This window comes from Phocoena phocoena, chromosome 10, assembly GCF_963924675.1.
Source record: "Phocoena phocoena chromosome 10, mPhoPho1.1, whole genome shotgun sequence".
NCBI classification, from domain to species: Eukaryota; Metazoa; Chordata; class Mammalia; order Artiodactyla; family Phocoenidae; genus Phocoena; species Phocoena phocoena.
In genome coordinates, this window is record NC_089228.1 from 57,130,763 (window position 1) to 57,151,591 (window position 20,829).

The 20,829-nt window shown below is 37.9% G+C and overlaps 1 protein-coding gene and 1 pseudogene across 5 annotated transcripts in view; one reads left to right on the forward strand and one right to left on the reverse strand.

Moving 5' to 3' along the window:
- The first annotated feature begins 378 nt into the window (after window positions 1–378).
- Window positions 379–20,829, forward strand: part of SLC4A7 (solute carrier family 4 member 7) — an 87,054-nt gene continuing 66,603 nt past the window's right edge. For all 5 annotated transcript variants that reach the window (XM_065886200.1, XM_065886202.1, XM_065886203.1 and 2 more), the window contains exons 1-3: window positions 379–411; window positions 8,385–8,466; window positions 12,482–12,628. In XM_065886200.1, coding sequence (XP_065742272.1) covers window positions 379–411; window positions 8,385–8,466; window positions 12,482–12,628 — 262 coding nt within the window. The remainder of the gene's footprint in view (window positions 412–8,384; window positions 8,467–12,481; window positions 12,629–20,829) is intronic.
- LOC136128941 (dnaJ homolog subfamily C member 9 pseudogene) lies at window positions 6,727–7,549 on the reverse strand (annotated as a pseudogene).

Here is a 20,829-nt window from a genome sequence, read left to right on the forward strand (position 1 = left end):
AAAATTTATTCTCTAAAAAAAAAAATACACACACCCATTACATATATCCTTAGTGTATGCTTTCTTTTGAATTAATTGTTATAGAAAGGTTTCAGTTGAAAACTGGTTGCTACATTCTTCTTTTGGTATTTTCAGTTATAACTAAATGTGTGTATTACTTGTCAGATCTCTTATGCTCTGACCCTGCGTAAGTGGTAGTTATTAGCTTGGAAGATTAGGTAACTTAAAGGACCCTGATTGGTTGTACCATGAAAGCAACTTAGAGGGTTCATCTGTGTAAAGCCCAGTGACCTAAATCAGCTATGTCCTCACTGCCCCTGGACTCTGCAAGGGACTTGATGCACTACACTATCAAAAACAAGGCATTTATATACCACTATGGAAAGATTTCGGCTGGAGAAGAAGTTACCTGTATGTACCCAGTTATGATCTTGTGTTTTATTTACGAACAAGTTTGAATCTTTCAGAGTTTAATAGTGAAGCTTGAAGAAATGTCAGGCTTACTAGCACTGGCTTAGAATAGTATCATCCTCTGTGTCCTTGGCTGTGGAAGTCATCTGCTGAAAGGAGTAAATCCTTGTGTTGTATTAACAATGTTTGTAGCATTTTTATTATTCTATAGAATTCATTTTTTGATTAGTTAGTATTACTTGAATGAGGCTTTAAGCAGTTTTATATGGCTAAGATACTAGGAAAGAAATTACTTTGTCTTAATGGTTAAATATGTTTTGAAGCTAAACTGAAGTATTTGATAACTGAAATTACATGGTTAATAATCATAATTTATGGGAGGTGTTACTTTTGGGCTATAGCCATATGTCTTATAATGAAGAAATTACTTTGTGATAGGGATCTTCTGATGCTGTTTTAATAATGGATTTTGTAAACCTCAGGTGTCAGAAGAGGATAATAGCCTAGGTTTATGACTTTATTGTTAAATAATCTTTTAACACTTCTTTCCCCCAATATGCCTTTGGCATGTTAATGTCTCATTTTTATCATTTGACCAAGACAGTACAAATTGTGAATTTTGGCTTTTCAGGCAGGATAAATGACTATGAGAGATATTGGTAAGACCTGTTTGATACAAAACTTAGATTAGATTTTGGTGGGAATTCCTACTAGTGAATTGAATTTTGATTTTATCATGTGTTGGTGCTGGGCTTTTTTGTTTATAAACTGATTGATTAAATTCCAAACTGTTGAGTACCTATCTGTGTTTAAGCTTTAATTGTGTTCATAAGGAGGCCTTAAGTGTATCCAATATAAATTTTTTAGCCCAGTGTCTTGTCCTTTGGAATATACACAACAGTCAATGAGTATTTAACCAAGGCCCAGGCCCTGCTTGATGCTGAGGAGACAGTGGTGAGTAAAATGGACATGATTCCCTTCTTCTTGGAGCTTATTGTTCAGGCTGGGAAACAGTTAAGCAGCTAGTTACATAAATATATAATTACAAGTTTTAATAAATACTATAAAGTACTGTGTATTCTCAGCCTGTATTACAGTGACCTTGGTCTCTTGTCTCCTGGATAAAGAACAAGTCCCTTAAGCTCTGTGGGGTGTGTGTGTGTGTGTGTGTAAAATGAGAAGATTGAAATGGAAAAGTAAAACCCATCCATACCTATGAGTCTGTGAGACCTCATTTATTCATCAGGAGTGGAGAAGATAATTCATTTACGCCTTGATTTCTTATCATGGGGAGCCCTACCTTAGCTGTAAATTAACTGATAAGCTGGCCATTTGATTATATTACAGTTTTTTATTCACTGATGTATCCTCAGTATCTGGAATGATGCTCAGCACATAGTGTACATACACTCAGTAGATATTTGTTAAATGAATGGATGAGTCCAAACTCCTAGTCTTTATTTAAGGAAATGAGACTTTTTTTTATGGTCCATCAGATTCATGCGGTCAGGGGTATTAACCAGGGAAAGAATAGGCAAATAGACCATATTGCTGAGGGATTCCCTGGTTTTTTCTTGTCGATTTTTGGTAAAAAAAAATTCAATGGAATTCTAAAAATACCTAGCTAACGATAACCCCGGCTGACCGAAATTGGGAAATTTTGACAGAATACCTGCTAGACCTTCTGCTATAAAACATCTACTGGATCTTTGTGTATGTGTGTTTTTCCTTTTGTGCAGAATGCCTGTGCTTTTCTATACATTTTAGTTACTGATAAAGTTGAGGTAGTTTTTTTAAAAGCCCATTTCAGAAGTAGATTTTATTACTATCCTCATTTCTGTTAATCAATTTATATATACTCGATAACCTAAAGTAAGTGATTCCTATGTGTTTTTTGGTATGTGTGTGTTGAGTTAGAACTTGGAATGAATATAAGTATCTCCTCATAGCAAGAGTGCCATAAATATTTGTGATTTATAATTTCAGATAGACCCTAATGAGGCTTTCCATTTGTCCATGACTCTTGTGCTTTGTAATGAAGTTTCTGACAATAGTGTTTCACTAATAATCTTCTTTATTATTGGAATCTGTCAATTGTGAGTTTTTACACCTCACACTTCTTTGAGTTCTCTTGCTCTTATATTCTTTGACCTCTTCACTTTTTCCCTTTGTAACTTTTTCTTAGGGTGTGTATTTAAAATAAAAATTTCTGAAACTTTGTGTTCCAGTATCTGAATCTATCCAGTTCCTCCTCTGGTGACAAAGCATTTTTCCCAGGGTTTTAAATTTTTTTCTGTCGGAATCACATGATTGCCTGAGTTTAAAATTTGTCATTTTAAATTGCTTTAATTTTCCATATACCTTTTACGTCTCTTCCACCTATTTTAGAGTAATGAATCAATCAAAAAATGCCAAGTGAATTCTTTAGAAACTATGAATATCATTCTTTGGCTTTTTATTTTGTGAAACAGTATTCACTGATGATTTCTCCTTTTACCTGGATTAGGAAAGATTATTTGCTTACCCTTAAGCGTTTTGCCCATAAATTTAAAGTTTTTTTAATATTAAGTTCAACTCTTGGTAGTAGGTGGGATAAGATTGGGAATTGGCAATATTTGGAAGAAATAGATTTAGGGTTGCTTGTAATGCAGTGAAAGTATATAGTAACTTTACAGTGTTTTCTTGTGAATTGGAATGTATATTTCATTTTCTGAAGGATTAGAACAATGTGAATGAAGTGAGAGTGGTCCCTATAAGGCCTCCTAAAATGGTTAAGGGCAGGAAGCAGCCTCTCTTGAAGAGCATTTTAAATATATATAGCTTAAGTCTGTAACATAACTGAGGACATAGTGTGCAGACTGGCGTGCAGCAGAATCACACAGAGGTTATTGAAAATACGGGTGCTTGGGCTCCACCTAAACTACTGGGTCAGCACTGGGCACAGGAAACTGAATTTTAACAAACTCTCTAGGTGTGTCTGAATTTATAATATATCATAAAATCTGAAAATCTCTTAAAGTAATACAGTTCTAGATCCTTATGAGAGTTAGTTGCCTTCTCTTGGCATTTCATCCTAGATGCTTAGGAACGCATTTCCTATGAATAATTCTCCTATACAACCACAATACTATTTCAGGATATATTTTGAATCTTCATATCAGTGTTAATTAGGAAATTAATAGGTATTTGTTTCTGTAATTGTTAAGACTTTGCTAATTAATCTAGTTTTAAAGCTGTATGGTAGATGAGAAAGCATTTTTAGTCTCCTTATTTAGATTCAGTAAAATGTGGGCCTCTTCTGTGCTTGTGCCCTTGTGCTTGGCACACTCACATGGCACCTCGCCTCACAGCTCTTTCAAGGGCAAGTAACACTTGTAGATGAGGACCAAGTAGATAGGTGACATGGCTTTCAAAAGATTTTTATACTTGTCTACCTCTGTGTTCACATGGTTAAAATAAATCAAAGCAATATAAGAAAAACAATAAATCCAGAAGTCAGAGGTAACCAGTTATACTGTTTGCTTGTATGTCCTTTCAGTTTCAGTGTTCATTGTGTAAATTCAGATATTCCTCTTCTAGGGACTTTCTTATACAGAAAGTAGTATGCTGTACGTGTGGTTCTCTACCTTGTGTGTATTTCATTTTATAATAGGTCTTAAATATTTTTCATGTCAGTATATAGCATCTTAATTTTTTTTAGTAGCTTGGTATTCCATCAAATACATTGCCATTCCTCTTTTAAGGGCCCCTGGGGATGGTTTCCAGTCTTTTCCAGTTACAAGCTGCAGTAAATAACCTTGCACATTTGTTATTTCATATAAAGAGAATTTAAACTTTCTTAGTGATCTTATATAGATAATTCTTAAATCTGTTGTCTTCTGTGTTGTAGAGCAGTTGTATTCTGGATAGTTACCTTATTTTATAAAAAAATTGAAACCAAGGCAAAATAATTTTCTTAAGATTAGAGTGAGTCAATCTTGCATTGGTATACTTAGGGTGCCTTTTTATTCTTCCGTGTATTTGAGTTTTCCCAGTGCCTTGGCTTTATTTCATTTTAGGTAGGCTTTATAAGGACTGGCTTGTGTGGCTTACTCATCTGAGGTTAGGAACGAAAACATTTTGATGTCAGGGGTGGCTCTTTGCTTTTGCTATTTTTAGTTTTCCACTATATTCTTGGAGTTAAAAAATGAAGAAGAGTTTTTTCTAGATACAGATTTAAAAGTAACTGACACATTAAATTGAAACTTGAATTTATTCTTTTTAAAAATTACCAAAATTACATTTTTATTGTTAACAGAAAATTAAACACTACAGGGTTGTCTGTTTCTGCTTCCCCAGCCATCCGTGTGACACAGTGTCAGTGGTTTGATGTTTAACCTTTTAAATATTTACATGTATTTTTTACATCTATTTCAAAAAGGAACTCAAATAAAATTGTACTTTATATAGTGTCTTAACTAGATCTATATTTAGAAACATGGCTTAAAGCTTATCCTAAGGTGATAGAATTAAAAATGCAGTGTTTTTTCAGAAGTGTATTTCTACCTTGAAACGTCAATCCCTTCATTCTGAGGGATATATTTATCCCTCAGAAAATATATATATTTTCAATATATAGCCATATGCACCTGCATATTTCGATGAATTACTTGTAATATGTTGAGATGGGCAATGTGTGTGCCTTTCTGATTCATGTTTCACAGTTGTTGAAAAGTAGATAATGTTTTTAAGGGAAGGGAGAAATGCAGATACCCCCTCCCTGTTTTTTGTTTGTTTGTTTGTTTTAAACAGTGTTGTAAATTTTCCAGACTTCAAAAATTTTAACCTTAGTTTTTTCTACAAGTTACGCATGAAAGCATTCTCATTGAAAACCCAAACAGTAACAATAAAATTATATATTCACTTGGCTTTGAGTCACTTACTCCAGGCTTCAAAGAGGGTATCTAAGGAGAGCAAGGTGAGTGGACCATGAGAAAATGAATAGATGGACATCCTCTTTTTTACATGCCCCTTTTGGCACACGTGGCAGTATTTTTCTGTGATAGATGTTTACAGGTCAAAGAGTATGTGTATTTTAAATAAATATTGTGAGCTTGCCCAACTTCAGCTGTTTCATAGTGTTAGCTGATTAGTGTTAGTACATCTAAACATGTAAGTACATCTGCATAGGAATAAAAGAGGTTTTTTTGTTTGTTTGTTAAGGATGAGAGATAAGTATATTGTTTTGCTTCCTTGGCAGTTGTGTTGAAACGAAAGTTTGGAATGGGAGCAGTTAATCCCTTTTAGAATACACAGTGTGCTACCTCTTGGATCATACAACATCTGTGTCTTTTCTTTGAGAGGCAGCTTCTTTTTTGTACCTACCTGTGCATGCTTAGTGACTAAATAGCATGACATTATTGGAGGAATGGTTTTAGAGTGTGGCATGCTTAATGGATGGTAATGATTAGTTCTTCATTCTTGTATGTGTGTGTGTGTTTCCTACTTTAGCCTTTCCTCAATATTAAGGGAGTGTGACTGCTGTGAGGTAGGTTACCACACATACAGCTGTCTCTTCTTTCTTAGTCTACTATATGAAAATGTATAATGATCTACACAGCCTGTTTCCCAGTCCTTTAGATGTAAAGCCTTAGCAAGTCATTTAGCTTCTGAGTTTCCTGTATTAAATTGAATCCCAGTCCTTTAGAGTCATATACAAGACCTCTTGATATCCAGGTCTATTTGATTCTACAGTTTGGATATCTAGCCTTCATTCAGAAAGTAAGTTTGGATATTGAGATCTGCATTTTCTTAATATACTGTGTCTGTTTCTGAGTTTTCGGGTAGCAAATAGTGAGGGTTTGGATAGTAGGGAATATATTTGAAAATTTAATCAAATTGATTCAGTTCCTGAGTTTTAAGATATAAGAATTAAGACACTGAGAGTTTGGATAGCAAGGAATAATTGTATATGAATTTATTTTGTATGCACTGAAAAAAAAAAACCTATACCCAAAAAGTAAGATATTTTAAGGTCAAGAGTTAGAGGAGACCTTAAAAGATCATTTTACCCAAACTCCTGTTTGATCCTTTCTAAAACAAACTGGCCCTCCAATTGATGCTTGGACATGGAAAGTGGTGAGAAGCTGACTGCGTTATATGTCCTTCTGGTTTATTGTTTTAAGTGGAGAGGAAGTGCTAGGCAGTGAGCAACCACGGAGACCATGGGGAAAAATAACTGTCATCTGATGGATAAAATAACTTCCTTCTAGAAAACTGATAGTGGAGTACTATAAAGTTATCAATTAAAGCGTAAAGACCATGAAAGAGAACAAATTAGATTAGTTCTTTTCTTTCTTGAAAGCTGTTGGGGTTTTTTTCCTCTTCTCCTTTGGGAGGTTTGTAGTACTTTGCTTCTTTCTGAGCAGGAATATCATTCATTTCCAGTTGCCCATCTTTTGCCTGCCCTGAATGGCTGATTAGGTCATCTACCTCTTCATCAAGCCCTGGCTCCTTTCTGCTCATTTCTGTGTTTTTTTAGCCTCTTCCTGGGCCATCCTTTCCCTTCCGTTCATCTCTTGCTTTGATCCTTTGACAGAGGCATTGTGGGACAGGATTTCTCCAGTATGAATGCCTTGCCAAATGAGGTTCCATATTCTGGGTTCCTCTGTACTACACACATGCACACTCCACAAACTGATCCATGTCACCCTTGAAGTTCAGATAGGCCTTTGTCACATCAGTCTGCTCTTCCTCAGAACCTTTGCCTATCTTTTCAGAACCTTGAGTGTCCTCCTCCAGTGTGTGTCCTAGTCCCAGGTTTGGTTGAGTACAGCGGAGTCCTTATCCACTGTCCCCTGCTCATTGTACGCTGCTCTCTCGTCTTTGTCACTTAAGACAGAACAGACTTCCCTGAGGAACTGGAAGTGGCAGGTGCTGTCCTCCTCATCACTCTTGCCCACTGAGTCTGGGTGCACCTGTAGGGCCACCTCATGGTGGCTCTGCTGGCCATGCCCATCAGCAGTGAAGGTCTGTGAGGCTGCAGAGCCCTGCTGGGCATGAGGCCAGTGTGAGCCACAGCTCACATTAAGACCTCTGAAGGGAAGGGGCTTCGTCCATCTGTCTCAGTGACGCAGGATCTTGTACATACTAAGTTCATAATAAGTAGTTAATGAGGATTGTATAATGTTCTTTTGAAAGTTAAGAAGTTGAGAAGGGAAATTTAAGCTAAAATTTTCTTTTAAAAATAGTCTGTGTAGTGTTTTACAGTAAATATGGTTAGTCTTTTTGTTGAGCTGAAGAATGGAACAAAATTGTAAAGGTTGACTTCCACAACTCAAAGCTGGACTCTGCTTAGAGGTTACATTTTGGCATGGCTTTTCCTTTGTAGAGAAATAAAAAGTGCATATAACTTTGATTGTTTCTTGGTAACTTATGAGTGAAAGTGATACTACATGTTAAGTCTATGGGCTTATTTTTGATCATTATATGTTTAACCATAATCCAATCCAATATCCAATGTAGCTGAGCTAATAAGCGGGGTGGTTTTTTTTTTTTTTTTTTTGGTTAAGAGTACCTAGGAGCAAAAAAAAAAAAAAAAAAAAAAAGAAGGAAAGAAAAGTATTCTATATTGATATCTAAGGGTTTCCCTCATCCCCAATTTTCTTTAATTTCTGATCTGGAGGGTTGTTCCATTGAAGTGAGTATGTGTACCAGTTACCAGTAACTTCCATAGAAGACCAGTGAAAAATCTTTGTCATTTCAGTTCTTTCCATGAGATTTTTGAATGGTCTTCTGTGGAGTAAAAAAAAAAAAAAAAAAAAACGCCTATAAACATACTTTTGAAAGAATACAGTTAGCTATATTACGAATTCAGTTCTTTGAGAGGAAGGCAATCTGTTACATATTTTTGGCTGTCTCAAATAACACACCCTATTAAGTAGGTCCTCAGTATATATTGATTTCATGAGTGAATGGGAATAATTTCTTTTTAGGGTCCCGATGAAGAAGCTGTTGTAGATCTTGGCAAAACCAGCTCAACTGTGAACACCAAGTTTGAAAAAGAAGAACTAGAAAGTAAGTTTGTTTAAAATAACTTGATTAGCAGGATAAATTACTAATGAATGTTTGTTAGTGTCCTTCACCTATTATTTGTTGAAATATTTGTTGTTGTCATTGTAGAGCATACATTTAGAAGAGTGTTCAACACTTTTCTAAATATAGTTTAAAGAAGAATAATACAGCAAAACCCCATTTAACCACTACTCATATCTGCAAATAGAACATTCCCTGAAATATAAATATCAGAATGCTTTTCAAACTTTACTGATGGTTACCATTACTTATCTTGGAAATTGAAATGCCACAATTATAAAATGAGTTAATTCTTTAATTGTTTTTCTAACAGCCTAGGTAATTTGAATTATGAGCAAACTATAGCGTGCCAGACTAATAAGCCACAGTTATGACTAGTTGTCATCTAAATGTTCGTTTTATATGTCTGTTAATCAGCCTTTTAAAGTACTTATGAAAACCTCAGCATAGAATTGTGTAGCAAATGAGTTATTTGCCAGTCTGTTTTCCTGAGCCGGAAGAAGTCCTGACAAATGGTTTTTTTGTTTCTTTTTTTTGAAATAATTTTAGATTTACAGAAGAGTTGCAAGGGTAGTACAGAGTGTCCCCTGTATACGTTTCACCCAACCTTTTCTAATGTTAACATTTTATTTAGGTGTAAGTTTATGAAAATGAAGAAATTAACATTGATACAATACTACTAACTAAACTACAGATTTTATTCAGATTTTACTAGTTTTCCCACTGATGTTCTTTTTCTGTCCCAGGATCCCGTTGAACAGCTCAGGTTGTGATAGGACACTTAGTTGTCAGGTCTCCTTAGTCTCCTGTAATCTATGACAATTTCTAGATCTTTCCCCATTTTTCATGACCTTGACATTTGGAAGAGTAGTGGTTAGATACTAATAGAATGTTCCAAAATGTGGGTTTGTCTAATGTCACACTGTGACATTATAATCTCATAGCCCAGATCATGGGTATGTGAGGAGCTTACCACATGTGATGTGCCCCTCTCACCTGTGGACAGGTGTTATTGACATAACTTAGCCTGTTATCGACATAACTTACCCTGTTATGTTAACCCTGAACACTTGCTTAAGGTGGTGTTCGTGGCAGATGTTTTGATAGACTTATTTTGGGGTCTTTTTGAGACCTACATTTTTGAGTTAAAGTCTTCTGTGACAGCTGAATGGGGCCATTGCTTTACAAAAAGAGGTGGAAAGAGACACAAATAAGTGTTCTCCACATTTGCTTCCTGAAATGGAAAAAAAACCCATTTTTTTAAAGTAACCTGTGTATCTAGTGTATTTATCAGTTGATGGTATTAGCCCTTGGTGTAATTAGCCCTTGGTATAACAGCCCTTGGTGCTCTGTAAAATAAGAGAAGTAACAGGAGACTAGCATTGTTAATTACATGAACTTATACATAATTCTTTTTTTTTTTTTTTTTTTTCCCGCGGTACGCGGGCCTTTCACTGTTGTGGCCTCTCCCGTTGCGGAGCACGAGCAGGCTCAGCGGTCATGGCTCACGGGCCCAGCCACTCCGCGGAATGTGGGATCTTCCCGGACCGGGGCACGAACCCGTGTCCCCTGCATCGGTAGGCGGACTCTCAACCACTGTGCCACCAGGGAAGCCCCATAATTCTTTTTTATCATAGTAAATTTTGTATACTTTTGTGTATGTTACTTTTTTTCCTTTTTGGAAAACTAATACTAGCAATACTCAGAGATACTGCAGGTTTGGTTCCAGACCACTGCAATAAAGTGAATATTGCAGTAAAGTGAGTCACATGAATTTTTTTGGTTTCCTAGTGCATATAAAGGTTATGTTCATGCTATATTGTAGTCTGTTTAAAGTGTGACTAGCATTATGTCTAAAAAACAATGTACATGCCTTAACTAAAACATACTTTATTGCTAAAAAATGGTAACCATCATCTGAGCCTTCAGCAGGTCATAATCTTTTTGCTGGTGGAGGGTCTTGCCTTGATGTTGGTGGCTGCTGACTGATGAGGGTGATAGTTGCTGAAGGTTGGGGTTGATTTCTTAAAATAAGACAACAATAAAGTTTGCCACTTTGATTGACTCCTCCTTTCATGAATGATTTCTCTGTAGCCTGCAAGGCTGTGTGATAGCATTTGACCCACAGTAGAATGTCTTTCAAAATTAGAGTCCTCTCAAACCCTGCCTTTGGCTCTGCTTTATCAACTAAATTTATGCAATATTCTAATCCTTTGTTGTCATTTCAACAATCTTCACAGCAACTTCACCAGGAGTAGATTTCATCCAAAGAAACCACTTTCTTTGCTCATCAGTAGGAAGCAAGTTTTATCATGAGCTGGCAGCAATTCAGTCCCATCTTTAGGCTCCACTTCTAATTCTAGCTCTTTTGCTGTTTCCATCACATCTGCAGTGACTTTCTCCACAGAAGTCTTGAACCCCTCAAAGTCATCCACAAGGGCCGGAATCAGCTTCTTCCAAATGCCTGTTAATGTTGATATTTTGACCTCTTGCTATGAATCATGAATGCTATTCATGGCATCTGGGAAGGAATGGTGAATCCTTTCCAGAAGGTTTTCAATTAACTTTGCCCAGATCTATCAGAGGAGTCACTATCTATGGCAGCTATAGCCTTCAAGACCTGAAATTTGAAATGACTCGTTGATCCATGAGCTGCAGAATGGATGTTGTGTTACCAGGCATGAAAACATCATTAATCTCTTTGTACATCTCCATCAGAGCTCTTGGGTAACTAGGTGCCTTGTCAATGAGCAGTAATACTTTGAAAGGAATCTTTTTTCTGAGCAGTAGGTCTCAACAGTGGGCTTAAAATATTGAGTAAACTCTGTTGTCAACAGATGCGCTGTCTTCCAGGTTTTGTATAACCTATAATGGAAAAGAATCTGAAGCTATACACGTGAAACTAACACAATATTGTAAATCAACTAAAGTTAAATACAAAAGAAAGAACGAAGGAAGGAAGAAAGTATATATAGAGCACAGGCAGAATAGACTCAGCATGACTCTTAAGGGCCCTAGGATTTTCAGAAGGAAGGAAGGAAAGAAGGAAGGAAGGGAGGGAGGGAGGGAGGAAGGAAGGAAAGGAAGGAAGGAAGGAAAAAAAATACATATATAGAGCACAGGCAGAATAGACTGAGCATGACTCTTAAGGGCCCTAGGATTTTCAGAATGGTAAATGAACATTGGCTTCAGCTTCACGTCACCAGCTGCATTAGCATGCATGTCCTTTGAAGCTTTGAAGCCAGGCATTGTCTTCTCTAGCTATGAAAGCCCTAGATGGCATCTTCTTCCAATAGAAGGCTGTTTTGTCTACATTTTATCCAGACCAGTAAAACTTTCTCCTTATCAACAGTAAGGCTGTTTCACTTTCTTATCATTTGTGTGTTCACTAGAGTAGCACTTTTAATTTCCTTCAAGAACTTTTCCTTTGCTTTTACTTCTTGGCTGTTTGGCACAAGGGGCCTGGCTTTATGCCAGTTTCAGCATGCCTTCCTCACTAGGCTTAATCATTTCTAGCTTCTGATTTAAGGTGAGAGATGTGCGACTCTTTCACTTGAACGCTTAGAGGCTGTTGTAAGGTTTTTAATTGGACTAATTTCAGCATTGCTGTGTCTTAGGGAGTAGGGAGGCCCAAGGAGAGGGAGAGAGATGGGTGAACGGATGGTCAGGGGAGCAGTCAGAACACATACAACATGTATCGATTAAGTTCACCATCTTATATGGGCATGGTTTGTGGTGCCTCCAAACAATCACCATAGTAAATCAATGATCATGGGCCACCATAAAAAATATAATAATAATGAAAAAGTTTGAACCATTGCAAGAATTACTGTCAAAACATGACACAGAGACAGGAGGAGAGCAAATGCTGTTGGAAAAATAGTGCTGATACATTGGTTCAATGCAAGGTTGCCACAAACCTATTTGAAAAAAACACAGTATCTGTGATGTGCAATAAAATGAGGTCTGCCAGTAATGTTTCCGAACATTTTACCAGGTCATCGAGCTGTGTATATAGGTGTCCACGTCCCATTTAGTAAGGAGAGTCGCAGGCGTCACAGGCATCGTGGACACAAACATCACCACCGGAGAAGAAAAGACAAAGACTCAGACAGAGAAGATGGACGGGAATCTCCTTCTTACGGTAAGAGAATGGAAGGTTCTCCATTAACAGTTTAAGGTTCTTTCCTGGAAAGTTTTTTTTTTTTTAATTAAATATTTCCTTTTTAAAATTGTATTTCTGCTATAACTCAGACACAGTATATGCATTGAGGAATACTAATTGAAGTAAGAATATTTTTTCTACAAGAAAAATGCTTAGTTGATAGGTTAAGATCTACTTAGGATGAGTGAAAAAAGTAAGGGGCTTTGGTTTCTTTATTGTATTCCAGCCTTGGAATTGTAAATGTTGAGTATTGACACTTAAAATGCAATTTAGGAGGGTTTTTAATTTCCTTTTCTCTATTATATATTTCACAGTTAACATATGCAATGAACAAATATCTGGAATCCTTAGGCTCCTGGAAGAGATTGAAAAATTTTTTTTCATTCTTAAATACATTTTATGCCAGAAGATTTTTATCCATAAAGCAGGATTACTTGGTTATCTGTGCAGAAAAGAGTGCTTTGATTTAATAGTATTGTCTTCAGAAGGACAGAAGTTTTGTTTGAAAGCAGAGCAATAAAGAAGTGCCAGTAGACAGAGGAAATGATGGGAATCTCAGAAGGCAAAAAAGGCATATGGTAGAGGAAAATGAATTATTATCTGATCATAAAGATTAGTAGTTATTTAAGTGCCCCTGAAAGCTGGAAAGGCGAGAGCCCAAAAAAATAGCTGTGCGGCTTGAGCAGGACATTGCACTCAGTTGACATGTAGGGCGTCACTGGTTTTTTAGGACATCGTGGCCCATATGGCCATCTACGCCATAGGTCCTAGTGTGTGCATTTTCGAGGAGCCATGTGAGCTGCACCCCCTCAGGCACTTGTGTGCTGTGCTGAAGGAAAGTTCTTTTGACGAGGTAAAGAGGGAAAGAATTACTGTGTATACTACAGCTTATGTCATGATCATAAGAAAGAAGATACTGATGGCCTAGTAAAATATTAAGTGCCAGTTCTTTGCTAAGTATTCCACCAAGCCCTTGACAACGTGCTTTGACTTAACCTTCTCAGCAGTTTTAAAAAATTAAAGATAGGTATTATTGTTTTCATTATATAGATGGAGAAATTTCAACTTAGGCTAAATGATGGGAATCTCTTAGCCAGTACTAAGAGATACTGATGGCCTAATAAGCTATTAAGTGGTCATATAGCTAAAAAAAATATGTCGCTGGTGAAGGAAAAATCAGTAATTTTAGAAAGCATCGTTAGTGGACTTTGATGACATTGGTAGTTGAGAAGTATTTTGCTGTTATTTTGTGAGTGGATCAGTATGCTTCTCTATTTCATTCTGAATAAAAAGGCACACCATATTTTTTATAGGAATGCGGCTTACTAGACTGTAAGTATGTTTATCTGTTCACCTGGCTAGGTGGTTTAATGTTCAAGCTGAGGTCTGAAATATGAAGTCTAAATATAGTGGTTTGAAAATAAATTTGGTGGAGAAAATATTTGTAACTTTTTCATAGAGTAATTATGCCTAGAAAAGTTTTATGCCACAGAATTGGGTTTATTTTGGTTTTAACTCCAATCTGTATCCCAGAAATTGCTATGAAGTCCCTTCTTTCTTCCCCCCACTCTCCAAAAAGAGATTACACAGGTGTTTTGCTTCTGGACATGATGGAATAACAGGAATTGAATTTGCCCTCCAATTTTAAACACTTAGAAAACTGCACAAGATATATGAAACAGTAATTTTCAGACAGTGGACAACAGACAGCATAGGATGCTGAGCTCTGAGAGAGGGGAAGCAAGTGAGATGACCCTTGTGGTCCTGAGTTCATCCCTGTGAGACAGTTTCCAGGCCACAGCATGAGGAACCCAGACAGAGTGTAGCAGGCTCTCAGAGTTGAGGAGACAGTTTAGAATTTGGGGAGGCCTAGTAGGTTAGGATTTAAGATGTAGAGTGCCAGAGAGTAGAGAGCTACACACAGAGAGTGTTCTAAAGGTCTGAAGAAGGGTCCTTTTAAATCTTTGGCTGGGTACTAGTCTGGGTATGTGTGACAGGAAACTACCTGAGGCTTGATAAATAGCCACCAGAAAGCAGTATGGTAAACAATTCCTGGATTTCACACAAAGACTGAGAATAGGATGTGTTCCCACCAGTCAGAGTGGAAAGACCTTGTGACATATAGGGCATTAGATAGAGGTCTCAGAAGGGTATTGCCTTAATAGTAGGTCTAAATTAGTTTTACACTAAAGGCTGCAGTGGATCTGCTAGAAAAAAAAAATTTGAAAGCAGGTCTTGAAAGAATTAAACTGACTTCAAGTATCTGCATGCTGGAAGAAAGTCTGGTACTACTAAAAGAAATACAGTAAAACCTAGCACCTAACCATGAGAAATGCACAATATCTGACATCCACAAATTATTTGGAATATAATGAAGTAGGAAAATAGGCATAACCAAGAAAAAAATAAAACAGAAACAGATCCAGAGGGAGGAGCTTCAAGATGGCGGAAGAGTAAGACGTGGAGATCACCTTCCTACCCACAAATACATCAGAAATACATCTACACGTGGAACAACTCCTACAGAACACCTACTGAACGCTGGTAGAAGACCTCAGACTTCCCAAAAGGCACGAAACTCCCCACGTACCTGGGTAGGGCAAAAGAAAAAAACAGACAAAAGAATAGGGACGGGACCTGCACCTCAGGGAGGGAGCTGTGAAGGAAGACGTTTCCACACACTAGGAAGCCCCTTCACTGGCAGAGATGGGGGTGGCGTTGGGGGGCAGGAGCTTTGGAGCCACGGAGGAGAGCACAGCAACAGGGGTGCAGAGGGCAAAGCGGAGAGATTCCCGCATGGAGGATCGGTGCCTGAGAGGCTTGTCTGCTCACCCACTGGGACGGGCGGGGGCTGGGAGCTGAGGCTCGGGCTACGGAGGTCGGATCCCAGGAAGAGGACTGGGGTTGCCTACGTGAACACAGCCTGAAGGGGGCTGGTGTGCCACAGCTAGCCAGGAGGGAGTCTGGGAAAAAGTCTGGAGCTGCTGAAGAGGCAAGGGACTTCTTCTTGCCTCTTTGTTTCCTTGTGCGCGAGGAGAGGGAATTAAGAGTGCTGCTTCAAGGAGCTCCAGAGACGGGCGCAAGCCGTGGCTATCAGTGCAGACCCCAGAGACAGGCATGAGACGCTAAGGCTGCTGCTGCAGCCACCAAGAAACCTGTGTGCAAGCACAGGTCACTATCCACATCTTCCCTCCTGGGAGCCTGTGCAGCCTGCCACTGCCAGGGTCCCATGATCGAGGGACAACTTCCCTGGGAGAAAACACGGCGTGCCTCAGGCTGCCGCAATGTCATGCTGGTGTCTGCCTCCGCAGGCTGGCCCCACACTCTGTACCCCTCCCTCCCCCAGACCTAAGTCAACCAGAGCCCCCAAATCAGCTGCTCCTTTAACCCCGTTCTGTCTGAGCAAACAACAGACGCCCTCAGGCGATCTACAGAGGCGGGTCCAAATCCAAAGCTGAACCCTGGGAGCTGTGTGAACAAAGAAGAGAAAGGGAAATTTCTCCCAGCAGCCTCAGGAGCAGCAGATTAAATCTCCACAATAAACTTGATGTACCCTGCATCTGTGGAATACCTGAATAGACAACGAATCATCCCAAATTGAGGAGGTGGATTTTGGGAGCAACTATATATATATTTTTTTCCCTTTTTCTCTTTTTGTGAGTGTGTATGTGTATGCTTCTGTGTGTGATTTTGTCTGTATAGCTTTGCTTTTACCATTTGTCCTAGGGATCTGTCAGTCCATTTTATTTGTTTGTTTGTTTAGGTTTTTGGTATAGTTTTCAGCACTTGTTATCATTGGTGGATTTGTTTTTTGGTTTGGTTGCTCTCTTCTTTCTTTTTTTCTTAAAAAAATTTTTTAAATCTTTTTTATTTTAATAACTTTATTTTCTTTTACATTATTTTATTTTATCTTCGTCTTTCTTTTTTTCCCTCCCTTTTATTCTGAGCCATATGGATGACAGGCTCTTGATGGTCCAGCCAGGTGTCAGGGCTGTGCCTCTGAGGTGGGAGAGCCAAGTTCAGGACACGGGTCAACAAGAGACCTCTCAGCTCCACGTAATATCAAAGGGCGAAAGTCTCCCAGAGATATCCATCTCAACGCCAAGACCCAGCTCCACTCAACGACCAGAAAGCAACAGGACTGGACACCCTATGCCAAACAACTAGCAAAACAGGAACACAACCCCATCCATTAACAGAGAGGCTTCCTAAAATCATAATAAGGCCACAAACACCCGAAAACGCACCACCAGACATGGACCTGCCCACCAGAAAGACAAGATCCAGCCTCATCCACCAGAATACAGGCACTAGTCCCCTCCACCAGGAAGCCTACACAACCCACTGAACCAACCTTAGCCACTGGGAACAGACACCAAAAATAATGGGAACTACGAACGTGCAGCCTGCGAAAAGGAGACCCCAAACACAGTAAGTTAAGCAAAATGAGAAGACAGAGAAACACACAGCAGATGAAGGAGCAAGATAAAAACCCACCAGACCTAACAAATGAAGAGGAAATAGGCAGTCTACCTGAAAAAGAATTCAGAAAAATGACAGTAAAGATGATCCAAAATCTTGGAAATAGAATGGAGAAAATACAAGAAAAGTTTAACAAGGTCCTAGAAGAACTAAAGAGCAAACAAACAGTGATGAACAACACAATAAATGAAATTAAAAATTCTCTAGAAGGGATCAATAGCAGAATAACTGAGGCAGAAGAACAGATAAGTGACCTGGAAGATAAAATAGTGGAAATAACTACTGCAGAGCAGAATAAAGGAAAAAGAATGAAAAGAATTGAGGACCATCTCAGAGACCTCTGAGACAACATTAAGCGTGCAAACATTCGAATTATAGGGGTCCCAAAAGGAGAAGAGAAAAAGAAAGGGACTGAGAAAATATTTGAAGAGATTATAGTTGAAAGCTTCCCTAAAATGGGAAATGAAATAGTTAATCAAGTCCAGGAAGCACAGAGAGTCCCATACAGCATAAATCCAAGGAGAAACACACCAAGACACATATTAATCAAACTATCAAAAATTAAAGACAAAGAAAACATTAAAAGCAGCAAGGGAAAAACAACAAATAACACACAAGGGAATCCCCATAAGGTTAACAGCTAATCTTTCAGCAGAAACTCTGCAAGCCTGAAGGGAGTGGCAGGACATATTTAAACTGATGAAGGAGAAAAACCTACAACCAAGATTACGCTACCCAGTAAGGATCTCATTCAAATTTGATGGAGAAATTAAAAGCTTTACAGACGAGCAAAAGCTGAGAGAGTTCAGCACCACCAAACCAGCTTTACAACAAATGCTAAAGGAACTTCTCTAGGTAGGAAAACAAGAGAAGGAAAAGACCTACAGTAACAAACCCAAAACAATTAAAAAAATAGTAATACGAACATACATATCAATAATTACCTTAAAGGTAAATGGATTAAATGCTCCAACCAAAAGATATAGACTGGCTGAATGGATACAAAAACAAGACCTGTATATATGCTGTCTACAAGCGACCCACTTCAGTCCTAGGGACACATACAGACTGAAAGTGAGGGGATGGAAAAAGATATTCCATGCAAATGGAAATCAAAAGAAAGCTGGAGTAGCAATTCTCATATCAGACAAAATAGACTTTAACACAAACACTATTACAACAGACAAAGAAGGACACTACATAATGATCAGGGGATCAATCCAAGAAGATATAACAATTGTAAATATTTATACACCCAACATAGCATCTCAATACATAAGGCAAATACTAACAGACATAAAAGGTAAATTGACAGTAACACAATCATAGTAGGGGACTTAGCACCCCATTTTCACCAATGGACAGATCATCCAAAATGAGAATAAATAAGGAAACACAAGCTTTAAATGATGCATTAAAGAAGATGGGCTTAATTGATAATTATAGGACATTCCATCCAGAAACAACAGAATACACATTCTTCTCAAGTGCTCATGGAACATTCTCCAGGATAGATCATATCTTCTTGGGTCACAAATGAAAACTGGGTAAATTTAAGAAAATTGAAATCGTATCAAGTATCTTTTCCAACCACAGTGCTGTGAGACTAGATATCAATTACAAGACAGAATCTGTAAAATACAAACACATGGAGGCTAAACAATACACTAATAACCAAGAGATCACTCAAGAAATCAAAGAGTAAATCAAAAAAAATACCTAGAAACAAATGACAATGAAAACACCATGACCCAAGACCCAAAACCTATGGGATGCAGCAAAAGCAGTTTTAAGACGGAAGTTTATAGCAATACTATCCTACCTTAAGAACAAGAAATATCTCAAATAATCAACCTAACCTTACACCTAAAGCAATTAGAGAAAGAACAAAAAAACACCAAAATTAGCAGAAGGAAAGACATAATAAAGATCACATCAGAAATAAATGAAAAAGAAATAAAGGAAACAATAGCAAAGATCAATAAAAATAAAAGCTGGTTCTTTGAGAAGATAAAATTGATAAACTATTAGCCAGATGCATCAAAAAAAAAAGGGAGAAGACTCAAATCAATAGAATTAGAAATGAGAAGAGAGAAGTAACAACTGACATTGCAGAAATACAAAGGATCATGGGAGATTACTAAAAGCAACTATATGCCAATAAAATGGACAACCTGGAAGAAATGGACAAATTCTTTTTTTTTTTTAATTAAAATTTTTTTTTTATTTTTGGCTGTGTTGGGTCTTCATTTCTGTGCAAGGCCTTTCTCTAGTTGTGGCAAGTGGAGGCCACTCTTCATCGCGATGCGCGGGCCTCTCACTATCACGGCGTCTTGTTGTGGAGCACAGGCTCTAGACGCGGAGGCTCAGTAGTTGTGGCTCGCGGGCCTAGTTGCTCTGCGGCATGTGGGATCTCCCAGACCAGGGCTTGAACACGTGTCCCCTGCATTAGCAGGCATATTCTCAACCACTGTACCACCAAGGAAGCCCTGGACAAATTCTTAGAAATGCACAACCTTCCGAGACTGAACCAGGAAGAAATAGAAAATATGAACAGACCAATCACAAGCACTGAAATTGAAACTGTGATTAAAAATCTTGCAACAAACAAAAGCCCAGGACCAGATGGCTTCACAGGTGAAATCTATCAAACATTTAGAGAAGAACTAAAACCTATCCTTCTCAAACTGTTCCAAAATATAGCAGAGGGAAGAACATTCCCAAACTCATACGAGGCCACCATCACCCTGATACCAAAACCAAACAACGATGTCCCAAAGAAAACTACAGGCCAATGTCAGTGATGAACATAGATGCAAAACTCCTCAACAGAATACTAGCAAACATAATCCAACAGCACATTCAAAGGATCATACAGCATGATCAAGTGAGGTTTATCTCAGGAATGCAGGAATTCTTCAATATACACAAATCAGTCATTGTGATACACCATATTAAGAAATTGAAGGAGAAAAACCATATGATCATCTCAGTAGATGCAGAGAAAGCATTCGACAAAATTCAGCACCCATTTATGATAAAAACCCTGCAGAAAGTAGGCATAGAGGGAACTTTCCTCAACATAATAAAGGCCATATATGACAAACCCATAGTCAACATCGTCCTCAATGGTAAAAAACTGACGCCATGTCCACTAAGAACAGGAACAAGACAAGGTTGCCCACTCTCACCACTATTATTCAACATAGTTTTGGAAGTTTTAGCCACAGCAATCAGAGAAGAAAAAGAAATAAAAGGAGTCCAAATCATAAAAGAAGAAGTAAAGTTGTCACTGTTTGCAGATGCCATATACCTAGAGAATCCTAAAGATGCTACCAGAAAACTAGTAGATCTAATCAATGAATTTTGTAAATTAGAAGGATGCAAAATTAATGCACACAAATCTCTTGCATACCTATACACTAATGATGAAAAATCTGAAATTGAAATTAAGAAAACAGTCCCATTTACCATTGCAACAAAAAGAATAACATATCTAGGAATAAACCTACCTAAGGAGACAAAAGACCTGTATGCAGAAAATTTAAGACACTGATGAAAGATATTAAATATGATGCAAATAGATAGAGAGATATACCATGCTCTTGGATTGGAAGAATCAACATTGTCAAAATGAGTATACTACCCAAAGCAATCTACAGATTCAATGCAATCCCTATCAAACTACCACTGGTATT